Source organism: Dreissena polymorpha, chromosome 4 (genome assembly GCF_020536995.1).
Source record: "Dreissena polymorpha isolate Duluth1 chromosome 4, UMN_Dpol_1.0, whole genome shotgun sequence".
Lineage (NCBI taxonomy): Eukaryota > Metazoa > Mollusca > Bivalvia > Myida > Dreissenidae > Dreissena > Dreissena polymorpha.
The window spans coordinates 123,239,605-123,256,659 of NC_068358.1; the positions used below are offsets into that span (position 1 = coordinate 123,239,605).

Sequence of the window (17,055 nt, forward strand, 5' to 3'; positions counted from 1 at the left end):
AGAAAAGTTGTAAAATAAAGTTATTTTTTTACAATTATTAGTTTATATTGATCAAAATATCGCGACTAGTATATTACATTAGTTGAAAAATAGTTAATATTTTCAGTATATTCGGTAATAAAATTTCGCGAAGTGAAATCGAAAGTTCATCGCGAAAATAGGTGACATTACGATATACACACCATAAATAACGAAAGTAGATCGATCATTTTATATATCAAATATATACAATTCACAAACCATGCACAATTTGCATTCCTGGGTTTACCATGTGACGATGATGATCAATCTACTTGTATTATTTATAGTTAACTGGTAGTCACCTGGTACCTATACTGAAAATATGAAAACTTAACAACTTTGTTCAAGTAATGTAATATACCAATCGTGATATTTTTATCAATATAAACTGACAATTGTAAAAAAATGCGGTATTTGAGAACTTTTCAGTTTTCGTCAATCGCGGTTAACGGTCTCTTATAGGTTTTCGCACGACGCGGACGGCCGACAAGCTGGCGATGACAATACCTCGGGTTTTCTACGAAAACAGCCGAGCTAAAAATTACTTTGTTCTGACATAACGTCACTTAATCGTTTATCAAGCAATAATGTGTTTGCCAGAAATGATAACGTTGTGTCTTGCGCACACCTTCCGGTATTTCTTTGATCATACTTCAAAAATAAAAGATGTAAGTATTGTAAAGTGACTCTTAATACAGCCGAATAAATTTCTCTTAAAAGAAAATATTTTTTTTAGTAATTCGATACTTTTCAAGATAACAATAAACAATTCCCATGGTTCTTGTTTAGTTCTTACTGAAAGATTTTTTCATTTTGGTGTTGTCTTGTGTTGTGCGTGAAACCGGAGTAACCGGAGGTAACCCCACATGTCCCGCATGGCGACCGTGAACCAAACTCACGTGCTTCCGGGAGTTCCTAGACTACTTTTTATACAAACCTGTTGATAGCGTTGGGCTATATCAATAAATTTCAGAGAAGAAAATCTTAAAGTTATTTGACTAACACGATTATAATTAATGACTACACAAAAATTACACAAGAGCCTTTAGTGTAATGTTTGGTAAACTTGACTTCAATTGGTAAAAGTAATCTGAGCGTTAAGCCTAAGGGGGCCATTTGGTTTGAAGCCAATGTTGTGGCTCAACAACACAGATTATCAACATAAACACTTCATGCTTCATGTGCGTAAACTAATCCAGGAGGACTAGTCCATCTGATATGAAGATTTTTTTTAACCCTTTGCATGCTGGGAAATTTGTCGTCTGCTATAATGTCGTCTGCTGAATTTCTAAAATTAGCATTTTCTTCGATTTTTTTTCAAAAAATACTATCAGAATAGCAAACAGTTTGGATCCAGATGAGACGCCACGTTCTGTGGCGTCTCATCTGGATCCAAACTGTTTGCAAAGGCCTTTAAAATTCGGTTCCCGCACTGAAAGGGTTAATGATCTAATTCATGCTGCTAACTTAAACAATTTATATTCAAATGCCCACTAAAAAGAGAGGAATAGCAAACTCAAACAATCCTTTTTGGACAACTTTTAATATACTTCAATATGCAAATTGAAAAAGAAACTGACAACATCGATTTCTAATGAATGAAACTTAATAAATAAACGGTAACTATTCTCATTTCAAATCTCAAGTGCATAATCTGAATTAATTACAACTGTACATTTATTGAACACCAGGCAACCATACGAGTCGTGTTCTGAGAAAACTGGGCATAATGCATGTGCGTACAGATTCGTACCAGATTAGCCTGTGCAGCCCGCACAGGCTATTCAGGTATGACACTTTCCGCCTAAACTGGATTTTTGCTAAGAAGAGACTTCATTTAAACGAAAAATGTCATAAAAGCGGAAAGTGTTGTCCCTTATTAGCCTGTGCAGACTGCACAGGCTAATCTGGAAAGACACTTTACACAAGCATTATGCCCAGTTTTCTCAGAACGCGGCTCATATAGACACCTGTATATTAGGCATGTCTAGGGAAATCCGGTTAGCTTTGCAAGCATAATGTCTTCCCCATTCGGTATGGTCTCATTCAATTCAGGTGTAAAGAGACTTATTTGAAGCAGTTTGAACACAATTAACCCATTTATGCCTAGTGGACTCTCCCATCCTTCTCCATTGTATCATTTTTTTCCAAAATTAGGGATGTCTAGTCTATTAATTTCTATATTAAGAATATTTCTTACAGAAATTCCTTTAAGCAAACAGCGCAGACCCTGATGAGACGCCGCATCATGTGGCGTCTCATATGGGTCTACGCTGTTTGCAAAGGCCTTTTTTCTAGACGCTAGGCATAAATGGGTTAAATTAACACGTATTATACCCAGATAACTCAGACAGCAGACTGCACACAGTCATCTAGGATGACACTGTTTGCACAAGAATGGAACTTGGTTTACCCAGGACTTGCCTCCGTTGAACTATATAACAAACACTATATGCACACTTCAAACCCGGTTGCTAAATTATAAAGCCCCTTCTAAGAAACCTAAATACATTTCGTAATATATCTACCAGTTAGTTTCAATCAAATTAATGCACCAATTGATGACGAAGTAAATTATAAATTTCATGATTATAACTTGTGTGATTTTGAAGTAAATGACTTTTGAAAAACTAGAAATGTGTGCGTATGACACTGATTCCCTTTCATTCTGCTTTGATCTTAAAACTCACATTCTGTAGAAAGAAAAAAAGAAATATGTAGGTATTTGTTTTTCTTAACCCCTTACCACTGAGATACGTATTTTGATGCATATGTTGTTAAATGTAAATAAAGACCTTTCTTACTAGATTCAAGTTGTAAAGGTTTTATTTGCAACCTTTAGATACTGGTGAGCAGCTAACAGCATAGAGCCTGAACTGACTGCCAGTTACTCGCAGACTGTTCTGGTTGTATGCTGTTTGCACATAGCAATTTTCACTTTGCTTCTGAGTGGGAAAGGGTTAAAAAGGGCCTACAAGTCTCAGGTTTTGTATAAAACATCTGAAACAAAATATGGAGGGGCGCAAATTCACAAATTGGTATGAATGTTCTGACAATATCGTCCCTCCAGCAGCAATAATTTTTAAGCTGTACGTTACACAAGTGAACAAATGTAATTTTTCATCAGTTGTGTCAAAAGCTGCTCATGAAAATATGAAGATGCACAAGTTCATAATTATGGTGATTAATATGCATATAAAGTTTCAGCCCTCTGACAGCAATATTTTTTTAACTCTGCACTTCACTAGTTAAACAAGAGCTGTGTTTGTGAAACACAATGTCCCCTACTGCGCTTTGAAGCCATATATTTGACCTTTGATCTTAAAGGATGACCTTGACCTTTCAAGACTAAATTGTGCAGCTCCATGAGATACACATGCATGCCAAATATCATGTTGCTATCTTCAATATTGCAAAAGTTATGACCAAGGTTAAAGTTTTGGGACAGAATGACAGACAGACAAGCCAAAAACAATATACCCCCGATCATTCATCCGGGGGCATAAAAACAAATTCTCTGAGCAAGGTCCCACAACTCAGGTTATGTTTCAAACATTAGAACGCTAATATGGAGATGCCCAGTTTATATTGTAGTTAGTACATTTGCAAAGATATATCTCTCTAGCACAAATGTTTGAGTTACGCATGACACAAAAAAGTGGGACAGACGGAAGAGCAATGGCTTTTCTATATCCCTCCCTCTCATAACAAGGGGGCACAAGAATCAGATGTTGGCAACATGGTGAGATTGAAAGCTTACATTTACTTTAAAAGTCATGCTAAAAGCAAACAAATATTACAGCCTGATTAACAAAATCATGATTATTCTTATTGTTCAGTCCATAAAATATCATAAAGTTCCACAGGTAAAACGTGAAATTCTTATTTTGTTTCCTTAAAAGCATATTATTTATGTTTTTTCTCCATGTTTTTATTTTGTTACTTTCACTGACAGCACTTACACTAGAGTTAAAGGGACGATAAACCAGATTGTCGAAAAAAGAAAAGTTCTAAAATACAGTATTTTTTTTACAATTATAAGTTTATATTAATTAAAATATCACTACTGGTATATTACATTACTTGAAAATAGTTATTTTTTTTAGTATATTCGGTAAAAAAATTTTGCGATGTGAAATCAAAAGAACATCACGAAAATAGGTGACATAACGATATACACACTATAAATAACGCAAGTAGATTGATCATTTTATATATAAAATAGATACAATTCAGTTCGCATGCACAATTTGCATTCCTGGGTTTACCACGTGACAATGATGATCAATCTACTTGCGTTATTTATAGTTAGCTGGTAGTTACCTGGATCACATACCCAGTAAACTTTTATTAGCAAATATACTGAAAATATGAAAACTTAACAACTTTTTCAAGTAGTGTAATATACAATTCGTGATATTTTTATCAATATAATCTAATAATTGTAAAAAAAATACGGTATTTTAGAACTTTTCTTTTGTTCTTCAATCTGATTGACGTTCCCTTTAAGGCATGTAGAGTTGCAGTCATATTGGCAACTTTGCAACCGTAGCTAATGTCAACAAATACTGCGCAATAGATGATGCACATTGAATTGTCCAGGTCAGCAAAACACAAAGTGGAAAAGGCAGTTCCAACTAATATTCCTTCATTAAATATTTACAGGTACAATTACGATGGCAAATAACTGAACACACTCATTTGCATATATATAGAATTTTACAGGGCATTTAAATACATTTTCAAGTTAAACAATACAAATGCCATCGATCACGAACTTCAAAATATAAATAATTTAAACTAGAAATTGTATAACCATGTTCAATTTGTAGTTTGAAACAACACAGATCATAAATCAAAATGCACAATTGACTGGAACACAAAAGCACTCATGGATGTGAATAATTAAGGCATATTCAATCCAGACACTGACAGCACAGATGAAACATTCACATGAAATACCAAACCATCTATTATAGTTAACTACGCATAACAAATATTTAACAATAGAAATAGAAGATTTTCATAAACAGGATTAAATACAAAATGATGTTAGGATTTCAATTCCCACTTGGTTATATTTAAATCAAAGTGGCAAATAACTTGACAAATGACTGTAGACACTTGTATCCTAGACCTGTTATCCTTATACACAGTATTCCAGGTAAATCATAAAGTTTTGTAAAGTAAACTCACACATACCGCTCGACTAAAACAAACCTATAAGCATCACAGGAATTTTAACCTTAATTACATCTGTTAGGTACAATTTATATTTAAACAATAATGAAACATGCCACATACATATTAATACATATATTAAAGAGAAATAACACAATTTACATATTGGTCCCATTGAAAATGACAATTTGAATAATTTTTCATGTTAACTCCTGAAGAACAAGTATCACACAGGGATTTTTGCCCGCTACTACTTTTAACTACAAGTTCCTGTGAATACAATGTAGATGGGACTTGTCGTACCTTCAAAATTGTAAATCATACTATTTTTTTGTTGGGGGGGGGGCCCCTACTTATGATTGATATATATATTTTGAACATCTAATGACATAAAGCAATTTGCAGGTCCCATATCTAAACTTTGAATCTAAATAGGGTCTGTGATGTATTATAAAACAAGCGATGTGTTTGTGAAACACACAAACAAACAAACAAACCAACGGACAGGGCAAAAACAATATGTCCCCCACTATAGTGGTGGAGGACATAAAAACATTTCACTTTGGTGATTGGGAGTATTTACTAGAATAATAATTAAAGTAATTGTTTGTGCATATATGGAAAAATAGAAAAAAATTACCAATCATCATGAACATCCAAGTTTGACAAGTAATCAAAGGTTATATGAGCGGTATCATGTGAACATGCCTGAACACTCCTGCAGTCTGGTCAGTAGTTATGCTGACAATCAATAATAAGTTATGAAGCCAAATAAAACAAGAGCACCGCATTAACGGGTGCCACGCTTGGCTGCGGGTGCAGTTTTGAATAAATGAAAGCTTGTCAGATTTTTTTTAGAGGTCAGTGACCTTGACCTTTGACCTAGTGACCCAAAAATAGGTGTGGCATGTAGAACTAATCAAGGTGCAGCTACATATAAAGTTTCAAAGTTGTAGGTTGAAGCACTTTGATTTGAGAGCCAATGTTCAACAAAATGTTAAGGTTTAAGCATGACGCGGACGACGAGCTGGCTAAGACAATACCTCGGTTTTCTCCGAAAACAGCCGAGCTAAAAATGTGGAGGTTCAACTTCCTAATGTATTATAATCACAGGGAAACAAATAAAAACAAGAGATTGCCAAGCAATATTGTCCCCTACCGGTGAAACTCCCCCATTGTCAGTAATTTTTTTTATATATATTTTTTATATTTATTTGTTGCCATAGCAACCATAATTCTTGATGTAGGAACAAAATAAAATGATGTGCATAATCTCTATCCATGTTACAAGTTTCATGAAAAAATATGAATAACTTAAAGTTATTGCAGGATCCAGAAAAGTGTGTCTGACTGACAGAAAGACAGAGCGCAAACCATAATTCCCCTCCGGTTTCACCGGCAGGAGACAAATATGCAATTGTAAGATGACAATGTGTGATTATCACCTGAATTAAACAGTTTTATGCATTTATTCAACTGAAACTAGAGCTTTGTCACAGACGTGACGAATACCCCCACATGCCGCATTGACACATAATATTTTGCATGTCGTCTTCACAAAAAACAGCGGACACCATGCTCAATTTTTAAAACGCACTAAGTGACCCCTTGACCTAGTTTTTTACCCAGAAAGGCCCATGTTCTAACTTGGCCTTAAGATCATCTCCATAAAACTTCTGACCAAGTTTGGTGACGATCGGATGTAAATTAGAGAGCGGACATCATGCTGAATGTTAAAAAACGCACTTAGTGACCCCGTGACCTAGTTTTAGGCCCGGAATGGCCCATGTTCAAACTTGTCCTAGAGATCATTTACCAAGTTTGGTGAGGATTGGATGAAAACTACTTGAATTAGAGAGGGGACATCATGGTCAGGTTTAAAACGCACAAAGATACCCCGTGACCTAGTTTTTGACCCGGCATGACCCATATTCAAACTTGACCTAGACATCATCTAGATACAACTTCTGACCAAGTTTGGTGAAGATTGGATGAAAACTACTTGAATAAGAGAGCGGACAACATTGTGATGTTTAAAAAGCACTAAGTGACCCCGTGACCTAGTTTTTGACCCAGAAAGGCCCATGTTTGAACTTGGCCTTAAGATCATTTAGATACAACTTCTGACCAAGTTTGGTGAAGATCAGATGAAAACTACTTGAATTAGAGAGCGGACAACATGCTGAATGTTTAAAACGCACTAAGTGACCCCGTAACCTAGTTTTTGACCCGGCAAGGCCCATGTTCGAACTTGGCCTAAACATCATGTAGATACAACTTCTAACCAAGTTTGGTGAAGATCGGATGAAAACTACTTGAATTAGAGAGCGGACACTTAATACGGACCGACAGACAGACCGACCGACCGATGGACCGGTTCACTCCTATATACCCCACTAAACTTTGTTTGTGGGGGTATAATAAAGCTTAATTGAAAACTAAGCAAAATAATTTGATTACATTAATTATAAATCAATACTCCTCAAACATTCTATAATTGACATGGATAGAGGTAAGAATTTCCTCAGTTTGGCCATGATTAATTCAATCAGACCCATTTAAAATTGACTTCTACGCTACTAACAGTCAGTAATGTTGATTCAGTCCTGCTTATCTGTTCACCATCATTTTATCAATTGGGGAGTTTATCAGCACGTAAAAAACAGAGATGTTTTGACTATCACCTCATAACAATGGACAAGTTAATTGGCACGTGATACTCAAGGCCTGCACACCAAAGTGACCGCCCCCCCCCCCCCCCTGCCCACTACCAATGATCTTAGACATGCATTACATACACTTGTACACATGACTTACTGACAAACATTCCAAAGTTTGTTTTTTTAATCAGATATCTTAGAATTCACATGTCAACGAAATTGTGAGTCTGGGGGAAAATCCCCCGCAACATTTTATGCTTACAAATAAAAATGGTCTTGCAGTAATTGCTTTTCAACACATACACTGTAACTACTTAAACGAAAAGTTTGTTCAATACAAAAAAGATCATACAGTGGTTTCTGTGTGACCTCGACGTCTTGCTGATCCTGTGTCATTTTCTTCTTCAATGTTTACTGGCAGTTTTGAAGGTGGGCAGGAAAGAGTTTCAGATCGAAGTGTGTCGACAGAAGTAATGGAAGAGGTAGAGTAATTTGTATCAGAATCAGCATTGGCATGTTTATTATTCATCACACAGAACTTTTCGTTGAACACATGGTCACTTTCCGACAATGGCCCCATTTCTGGGACAGCCTTTGGCTCTGATTTTTGTGGTGATTCTCCACTCTTGCACGTGACGAGTTCAGACTGAACTGACGTCTGCACATCGCCGTTGACACTGTTGGAATTGGAATTATCCGTTTCCATTTTCGAAACAGAAACTTGTTCAGTTCTCAATCTATCACTTACTTCTGGAGAAACTGACTTCCCATGAGACTGTTTATCTGTGTTGGATTTGCTTCTAGGAATCTTGCTGACGGCTGCTTGGGTTTGGTTCTCATCCTTTTCCATTTCAACACACCAGGACTGGGACATGGCGGTGCCATGACGACCATTCGAGCATGTCGGCGAACTAGACAGAGAACCACTACCCGCTGACCACGACTTCGTGAGTGGGTTTTGCGCACTTTGCTTTGCAAGAGGACTAGTGGCCCTGTGCTTCATTTCGTCTATTAAATAATTTCCAGAACGTCTCTTCATTTTTTTCTCTTCCCGATCGTCCGCACTTGAGGACAAAGTCCTTCTGGTGGCAGGACTTTTGGAGGGACTGCTTTCCGAACTAGACGGCGTTCTCAACTTTCTGCCAAGGCCGGGTGAAGTCAGGTCACCGGTGGGGGACATTCCCATTTTCTGGTACAACTCCAGGGTTCCCAGGTCAGGGTCGGTGAATGACTCTGACAGTTTCCACATCAGCTCCTCGTAATCCATGGACAGGCGCTTGTTTGCTCGCGATTCCTTGTCGTACTTCCTCATCAAACTCTGGCATCGCTCATGAAGGACTCTGAAATTTGTGGAAAATGTTCTTGTCCAAAAATGTGTATGCACAACCAATATATGTTGACAAATTATGTTATTAATAAAATGTGTCAACAGAAAACTTGGAAGTGAAAGGCCTATCCTAAAGCTATCCAACAAATGTTGATATTTTCAATCAGACTCAAAATAAGTCACAAAACATTTTCATCATAATGTGTTGAAAGTTGTAGTCTCAAATATTAGGTTAAAAGTATCTAATGCTTTTGAAAAACAAGTTTAATGCATGTGCGCACAGCAACCTTTTCCGCCTAAACTGGATATTTGCAAAGAAGACTTCATTTAACAAAAAAAAAAATCATTACAAGAGGGCCATCATGGCCCTGAATCGCTCACCTGACTCATTAAGATCAGATGAAAACTATGACCTCTATTGTCTACACAATGTTTTTCTATGATTTGACCTAGTGACCTAGTTCCTGACTCTAGATGACCCAAATACAATCCCAATCCAGATTTCATCAAGATAAACATTCTGACAACAGTTCATAAATATTGGATGAAAACTGTGACCTCTATTGTCAACACAAGGTTTTTCTATTTATTTGACCTAGATTTTTACCCCAGATGACCCAAATACAATCCCACCCAGATTTCATCAAGAATTCTGACCAAATTTCATAAAGGTTGGATGAAAACTGTGATCTCTAATGTCTACACAAGGTTTTTCTATTATTTGACCTAGTGACCTAGTTTTTGACCCCAGATGACCCAAATAAAATCCCAACCCAGATTTCATCAAGATAAACATTCTGACCAAATTTCATAAAGATTGGATGAAAACTGTGACCTCTATTGTCTACAGAAGGTTGTTCTATTATTTGACCTAGTGACCTTGTTTTTGACCCCAGATGACCCAAATACAATCCCAAACCGGATTTCATCAAGATAAACATTTTGACCAAATTTCATCAAGATTGGATGCAAACTGTGACCTCTACTGTCTACACAAACAAATTGTTGACGGACGGACGCACATACACACGCAGGCACGCACAACGGACGCCGGACATCACACGATCACATAAGCTCACCGTGTCACTTCATGACAGGTGACCTAAAAATATGTGATAAACATGAACAGTTGTGGTTAAAATCCCATAGAAACAAGGGCTGTTTGTAAAACATGCATGCCCCCCTATATGGGCTTTAAGTTGTAGTAGCAGCCATTGTGTGAATACGTTTGTTGTCACTGTGAATGGTGGTGGTGGTGGTGGTTGTGGTGGTGGTGGTGGCGAAGTAGTCGTAGTAATAGTAGTAGTAGTAGTAGTAGTAGTAGTAGTAGTAGTAATAGTAGTTGTAGTAGTAGTAGTAGTAGTAGTAGTAGTAGTAGTAGTAGTAGTAGTAGTAGTAGAAGTAGTAGTAGTAGTAGTAGTAGTAGTAGTAGTAGAAGTAGTAGTAGTAGTAGTAGTAGTAGTAGTAGTAGTGGTAGTAGTAGTAGTAGTAGTAGTAGTAGTGGTAAAAGTAGTAGTAGTAGTGGCAGTAGTAGTAGAAGGTGGTGGTGGTGGTTGTTGTGGTGGTGGTGATGGTGGTGGTGGTGGCAGTAGTAGTAGTAGTAGTAGTAGTAGTAGAAGTAGTAGTAGTAGTAGTAGTAGTAGTAGTAGTAGTAGTAGTAGTAGTAGTAGTAGTGGTAGTAGTAGTAGAGGTAGAAGCAGTAGTAGTAGAAGCAGTAGTAGTAGTAGTAGTAGTAGTAGTAGTAGTAGTAGTAGTAGTAGTAGTAGTAGTAGTAGTAGTAGTAGTAGTAGTAGTAATAGTAGCAGTAGCAGTAGCAGAAGCAGTAGCAGCATTACAAGACCAATACTTAAGAATGATCAAATGGGAAAAGGTAACCTAGCACTGGCAGTAAATATGGGGCTCATTTACAGGTCAGATTTGGAATCTCTGCTGTAAAATGAGATTTTGAATGAATTAAAGGGAGGCAATTCTGTAATAAAAAGAACATGCATAAACCGTAGTTGTTTCCCTTGTTTGAACCATGCTAAATCCTTACAAGTTTGGAAAGAATTGGATGAAAAATTTGTACTTCATTGCATAAACACCATTTTCTCAATTCAAGGGGAGGTAATTCTGTACTTCATGGACCAATAATGCTCATTTTTTGTAGGGTTTGTGTCCTCATTGATATAAAGACACTGTGCAAATTTGGAAAGGATCGGACAAAAAATATGGAAGATTTTTTAAAGTTTTCACAAAATAGGCAAAAACGAATAAACATGCCAAGTTCAACGAGCTCCTGCGGCCATGTTTTTTGACGAATCAAATTTCTTTGAACAACTTTTTCAGGGGAGCCTTCAAAGGTCATCCCTGTGAAATTTTTTGAAAATCTGATGAGCGGTTTTTGACAAGAAGATTTTTTAAGGTTTTTACCATATATGGTCATGGCGGCCATCTTGGTTATGCGATCAATTTTTTTTTAACAATTCTTTTATCCCATGACCTAGGGATGCTCCACATGAAATTTAGTTGAAATTGGCTCAATGGTTTAGTAGAAGAAGATGTTTACAAATTGTTTACAGACAGACGGACGGACGGACGCCGGACGCTGAGTGATCACAATAGCTCACCTCTAGCTATCGCTCAGGTGAGCTAAAAAGCAGAAGTGTCATCCCTCAATAACTTATGCAGACTGCACAGACTAATCTGGGATATATATTTTATAACGCGACCCTTGTTCTAGGAAAAATTGACTAATATAATGCATGTGCGTAAAGTGTCATCTCAGATAAGCCTGTGCAGTCTGCACAGGCTGAACAGCGACATTTTCCACCTAACTGGATTTTTTTTACAAAATACTTCCTTCAATAAAAGCGAAAAGTGTCATTACTGATTAGCCTGTGGAGACTGTGCAGGCTTATCAGGGACGACACTACACACAAAAAATTAATCTCAGTACAAGGCTCATATATAAACAATACAATAAAGGTTTCCTACTTCTCATGGTCTGTCTTCATGCTGATAATGGCCTCCAAGTTCTCCTTCTTCTGCTGCAGACTGATGATCTGTTCCCTAGCAACGGGCAGCTCCTCAAGCTGAAGGTACAAACGTGAGTCCATGAACTGTGCAATTGAGGCATCATTGGAATACAGGTAAAACATGTTAAAATAGAGTTTGTGAACTGTGCAACTGAGGTATCATTGGAAAACGACTTTCAAATATCAGAACTCTTGTGAATCATTTATGCTCAATCATGAAGTAAAATGTAAAAAGTGTTCTGTTAAATATGAATCTATGTAAAACTGTTTAAATATCTGATCGTGAGGGAAGATACAAAAGTAGTGTAATGGCTGACATCAGAAAATTCATATACCAGGATATCTTTGAATAGGTGGGACAGGGGGGAAGGGTTAGGAAGTATGGGGTGGTAGGCATGTTCAAGGCAGGTAGGGCCATTGCTTACCTCGACCACTTTGATGGGTTTAGAAAACCAAATTAAATTTAAGACCTTCTTCAAGTTTTAAAGCCTTTTTATCGAACCCCGTGATACAGATTAGCTGCAAACAGCATAAAACCTGAACAAACTGCGAGTTACACACAGCCATTAACCCTTATAGCGCTGGAACCGAATTTTAAGGCCTTTGCAAACAGTTTGGATCAAGATCAGACGCCACAAAACGTGGCGTCTGATCTTGATCCAAACTGTTTGCTATTCTGATAGTGGTTTTTGAAAAAAAATGAAGAAAATGCAAATTTTAGAAATTCAGCAGACATCATTTTACCAGATGACAAATTTCCCAGCATGCAAAGGGTTAAAACTTGCTTCTGAGCAGGCAAAGGGTTAACTATGTCTGCAACTGACAGATGAGCCTTACTTTCTTCTGCAGCTCAATATTGTGGGTTCGTAGCTTGTTGATTTCCTCGTTCTTCATTTCCAGGACAGTCTTTAGACTCTCTATCTCCTGCGGCAGACTGCGGTAGGGGGCCAGTGCGCACTGAACATGAGACACAAACCATATGTACCCTGTGATATAAATTTACCGAACAGTGACTTGGATTTCTTACAAATTTTACTAAAGTATCTGTGTTATATTCACTCACCAAAGCATGGTGTTGAAATATGTGTGTGTCTGACACTTCAGTTTGCCGGTTATGACAGACAGAAACTGCAATTTGAAAATTTTATAAACAAATGGCAACATTTTTATAATTCTATTTAGCAAAAAAATATTCTTTATAAATTCACTTAAAATATCACCAAAATGACAGGAATTAAAACATCCTACTATATATTTGGTTCATGACCATTTCAATATTTGGTTAATAACAAACACAAACACATTTTTTTTTGGCGCTTCTGTGTAAGATGGGTTTGACATAGATTTCTATAAATTATTACCTACATACAGTGGTAAATTAGACTGTCATTGGAATTGCACATATTTTCAAGTTTAAGGCTATGCAAACTAAAACAAGAAACCGTCAGAGACGGATGATGCTCCCCAAAGTTTTTTTTGTCACAATATTGCACTATATTTTCAGATAAAAGGAAACGTCTTGAGGGGCATAAATTTGGACAAAATAATACGATGGATGGTTTAGAAACTTAAAATTTCAAAGGGCCATAACTCTCTAAATAAATCATCTTACCAGTACCCACTAATAACATGGGCATCTCCTCAAGGTAGTTAAGCTTCCCATAAAGCTTCATTGTATTCCAGTCAGTAGTTGGGGAGAAATAGCCCGGACAAGAATTGCACAATATGTACAGTTTATAGAAAATTTCAAAGGCCCATAACTCTGTGAAAAATCATCAGACCATAACCAGCTGATAATATGCACATCTCCTGTTGGTAGTGAAGCTTCCCATAAAGTTTCATTGAATTCCCGAAATAAGTTGCTGAGAAATAGCTCGGACAAGAATTGCACTATATGTACAATGGAAAATTTCAAAGGGCCATAACTCTAAGAAATATCATCCGACCCAAACAGGCTGATAATATGCACATCTACTCTTGGTAGTGAAGCTTCTGATAAAGTTTCATTGAATTCCGGTCATTAGTTGCTGAGAAATAGCCCGGACAAAAATTATGCATGGACAGACGGACAGACGAAGCGGCGACTATATGCTCCCCCGAAATTTTTTATGGGGGGAGCAAAAAAAACTAGAACTGCACATAATAATGAATTATTTTTTTTACATTTGGTTTGTGATCAGAATGCTTCATTCGTAAACAGAAATAAATAAATTGTGTATCTAGCCTACAAAACACAACACTCTTTAAATGCTGAATATCTTGGCTTGGGTTTCTAAGTAGCCGTATTATATAAACATGTCTGCCTTACACAATTATTAGGTTTCAACAATTAAAGGCAAAATGATAGACAAAAAAAGACGTATGCCTATGGGGCACTGATGTCCTACAGTCTACTTTTGTCTCAAAACTCTGGTTTAGTAAAAACACCTGTCAATGGCCAACTCATACTTATGAAATCTAAGTGTGACCTTGAAATTTGAGGTAATGTGATGATTGGTACATGTGATACTCAATCTCCTCATGGTAGTCATTTGTGGTAAGTTATCTACAAATTGAATAATGAATGACAAAGTAACTGCACTCACATGCTGTTTTAGAGCCAAATTTGACCTTTGACCTCTAAGTGTGACCTTGACCTCAGCTGCAGGATACAGGTGTAAAACAAAATGCCATCTCCTCATGGTTGTTCTACAAGCTTTTTCTTGTATTTTATATAGTGACCTAATTTTTGACTCCAAATGACCCAGTTTTGAACTCAGGCGATGTAAAAGTTGACAGCTTATGACCCATGCCGAAAATAATTAAAGGTACAAAAGCTAACTAGAAGTACAAAGGTGATTTTAAACAAACGCAAGAAATCTGTAAACCAGCCACTTTACTACTATAAAGATCTACTACCTGTACTTTAAAATCAGAGTCCCTCTGGAGTGCCTCTTCGCAGTGTTTGGCGCGATCACGCAGGCGGTCACACTCGCTGCGCAAGGTCTCCACCTTCTCTGAGAGGGTCATCTTGATGCCATCAAACCGGCCCGTGATGTCCTCCAGCTTGTCCTGGTGCTGCTTGTGGAGCTCTGAAGTGCAAGGGAGGCAACTCATAAATTGAAGAGTAGTCTTTTTTTTCTATTTAATTACTTAATCTGTTGCTGTTTGAATGTGTGGAGCTCTGAAGTACAAGGGGGACAATGCATAAAAAAATACCTGTACCATTGTATCAAAGAGAGTTGTCTTTCTTATGCAAATTTGCAATTTTAAGAAGGGTTTGCTATCTGCTTACTACCGGTACATTCTGTTGCCGTCAGATATAGTGGAGCTCTGAAGTACAAGGGGGACAACTCATGAAAATACCTGTATCATTTTAGCTGACAGAGTTGTCTTTCTTATACAAACGTGAAATTTGACAGGAAAAAAAAAATCAATAGAATATTGCAATGCCTGCAGTTTGAATATGTGGAGGTCTCAAAGTACAAAAGCGATAAATCATTAAAATACATTCCTCTTTGTGAAAGATGGCATTGTCTTTCATGAAAAAAGCTGAAACAAGTATTATAACCTATATAACTGAATTTAATTTAACCTATACATACAACTATTAGTAATGGTTTCCCTCCAATAAATACACTTATATGTTGCTTTTTGTTAAGAACAAGGGGAAACTAATGGTAATCATATCGTTCACTGCAAGTGGGGCTCTTGAGTACACAGGGGACTCCTGAAAATACACTTTACAATGTGTCAGAGTGGTCAAACTCAGGTGACTGCTAAGGGCAGGTGACCACTTGTCTGATGGTTGTTTTGCTGTAAGTAACAAACTCATTCAGAGAAACAAACACCTAAAGCATAAATTTGATAAAAAGTGTTACAAAAATATATGTACACTTTTCAAGTGTACTTGCATGTACATGTAGTTAATATGCAATATGAAAAAAATCACATTTAGCTTTGCAAAAATTGTTACTTTTATACATACCATACAGGTGCATTAAAATTTGCAAGTCAAGCTCTATTTGATCTCTTTTGTGCCTGATAATAACAACAAGGCTCCCTAGTGTTGCTATTGACACAATATCAGCGATTATGATCTTTTGAATTTGTCACGCTCTCATGAAATGGCTTTATAATGCTCGATTGGTCATTGTCGGCTCGGGTACTACTAACATGTACCCCGGGTACTCTTAAGTATACTTACATGTACCCCGGGTACGGTAAATATACATAATTGTACCTGGTCGATATTAGACTGTACCCGAGTTGTATTCCAGCCCAAAATCCGATGTCGTAAAACGCGCTACTGATTATCTTAAACAAATTTCTCTTTAAAAAAACTGCATCAACACGCTTTTTTAGTGTGAGTTTCGATAGGCCATTTTACAGAAAATTGACATAAATGTGAATATAATTGATTTAAAAAAACAGCCGACAACGACCTATTTAGCTTTACATTTCCCGGGTACATTTTAGTATATTTACCGAACCCGGGGTACATGTAAGTATACTTAAGAGTACCCAGGGTACATGTAAGTAGAACCCGAGCCGACAATGACCAATCAAGCCTTTATAATGACTGCGGTTACTGATTGCCACCAAATGACATTGTTATTGTTACAGAACATTTTTTTTTAAGCCCACTGCGTTTGTGTTTGATGTAATAACGTTACTAATATTATTTGTATTATACCTTGCAGATGTTGCATTCAATGTAAATTACAATTCAATCATTTGTTGTTTGTACCTTAATGTTGTTGGGTAGACTGACCGTTCATGCCATATGACCCCTAAGTCAAGTAACACTGTATTAGTAGGGTTTTCTTTTCACTTAATATATATATTGCTGTTTTTATTAGTTCTCAAC

General features: G+C 36.9%; 1 protein-coding gene across 6 annotated transcripts in view; it reads right to left on the minus strand.

Annotated features, from left to right (window-relative positions):
- Window positions 1-1,544: 1,544 nt before the first annotated feature.
- Window positions 1,545-17,055, minus strand: part of LOC127880216 (restin homolog) — a 114,399-nt gene continuing 98,888 nt past the window's right edge. For 5 of the 6 annotated variants that reach the window (XM_052427494.1, XM_052427491.1, XM_052427492.1 and 2 more), the window contains 4 exons: window positions 15,105-15,277; window positions 13,044-13,163; window positions 12,166-12,263; window positions 1,545-9,202 (listed from right to left, as the gene is read on the minus strand). In XM_052427494.1, coding sequence (XP_052283454.1) covers window positions 8,209-9,202; window positions 12,166-12,263; window positions 13,044-13,163; window positions 15,105-15,277 — 1,385 coding nt within the window. In that variant the 3' untranslated portion in view covers window positions 1,545-8,208. Of the gene's footprint in view, window positions 9,203-12,165; window positions 12,264-13,043; window positions 13,164-13,269; window positions 13,335-15,104; window positions 15,278-17,055 lie in introns of those variants that run through there. The other variant, XR_008049468.1, reaches the window with a different exon arrangement.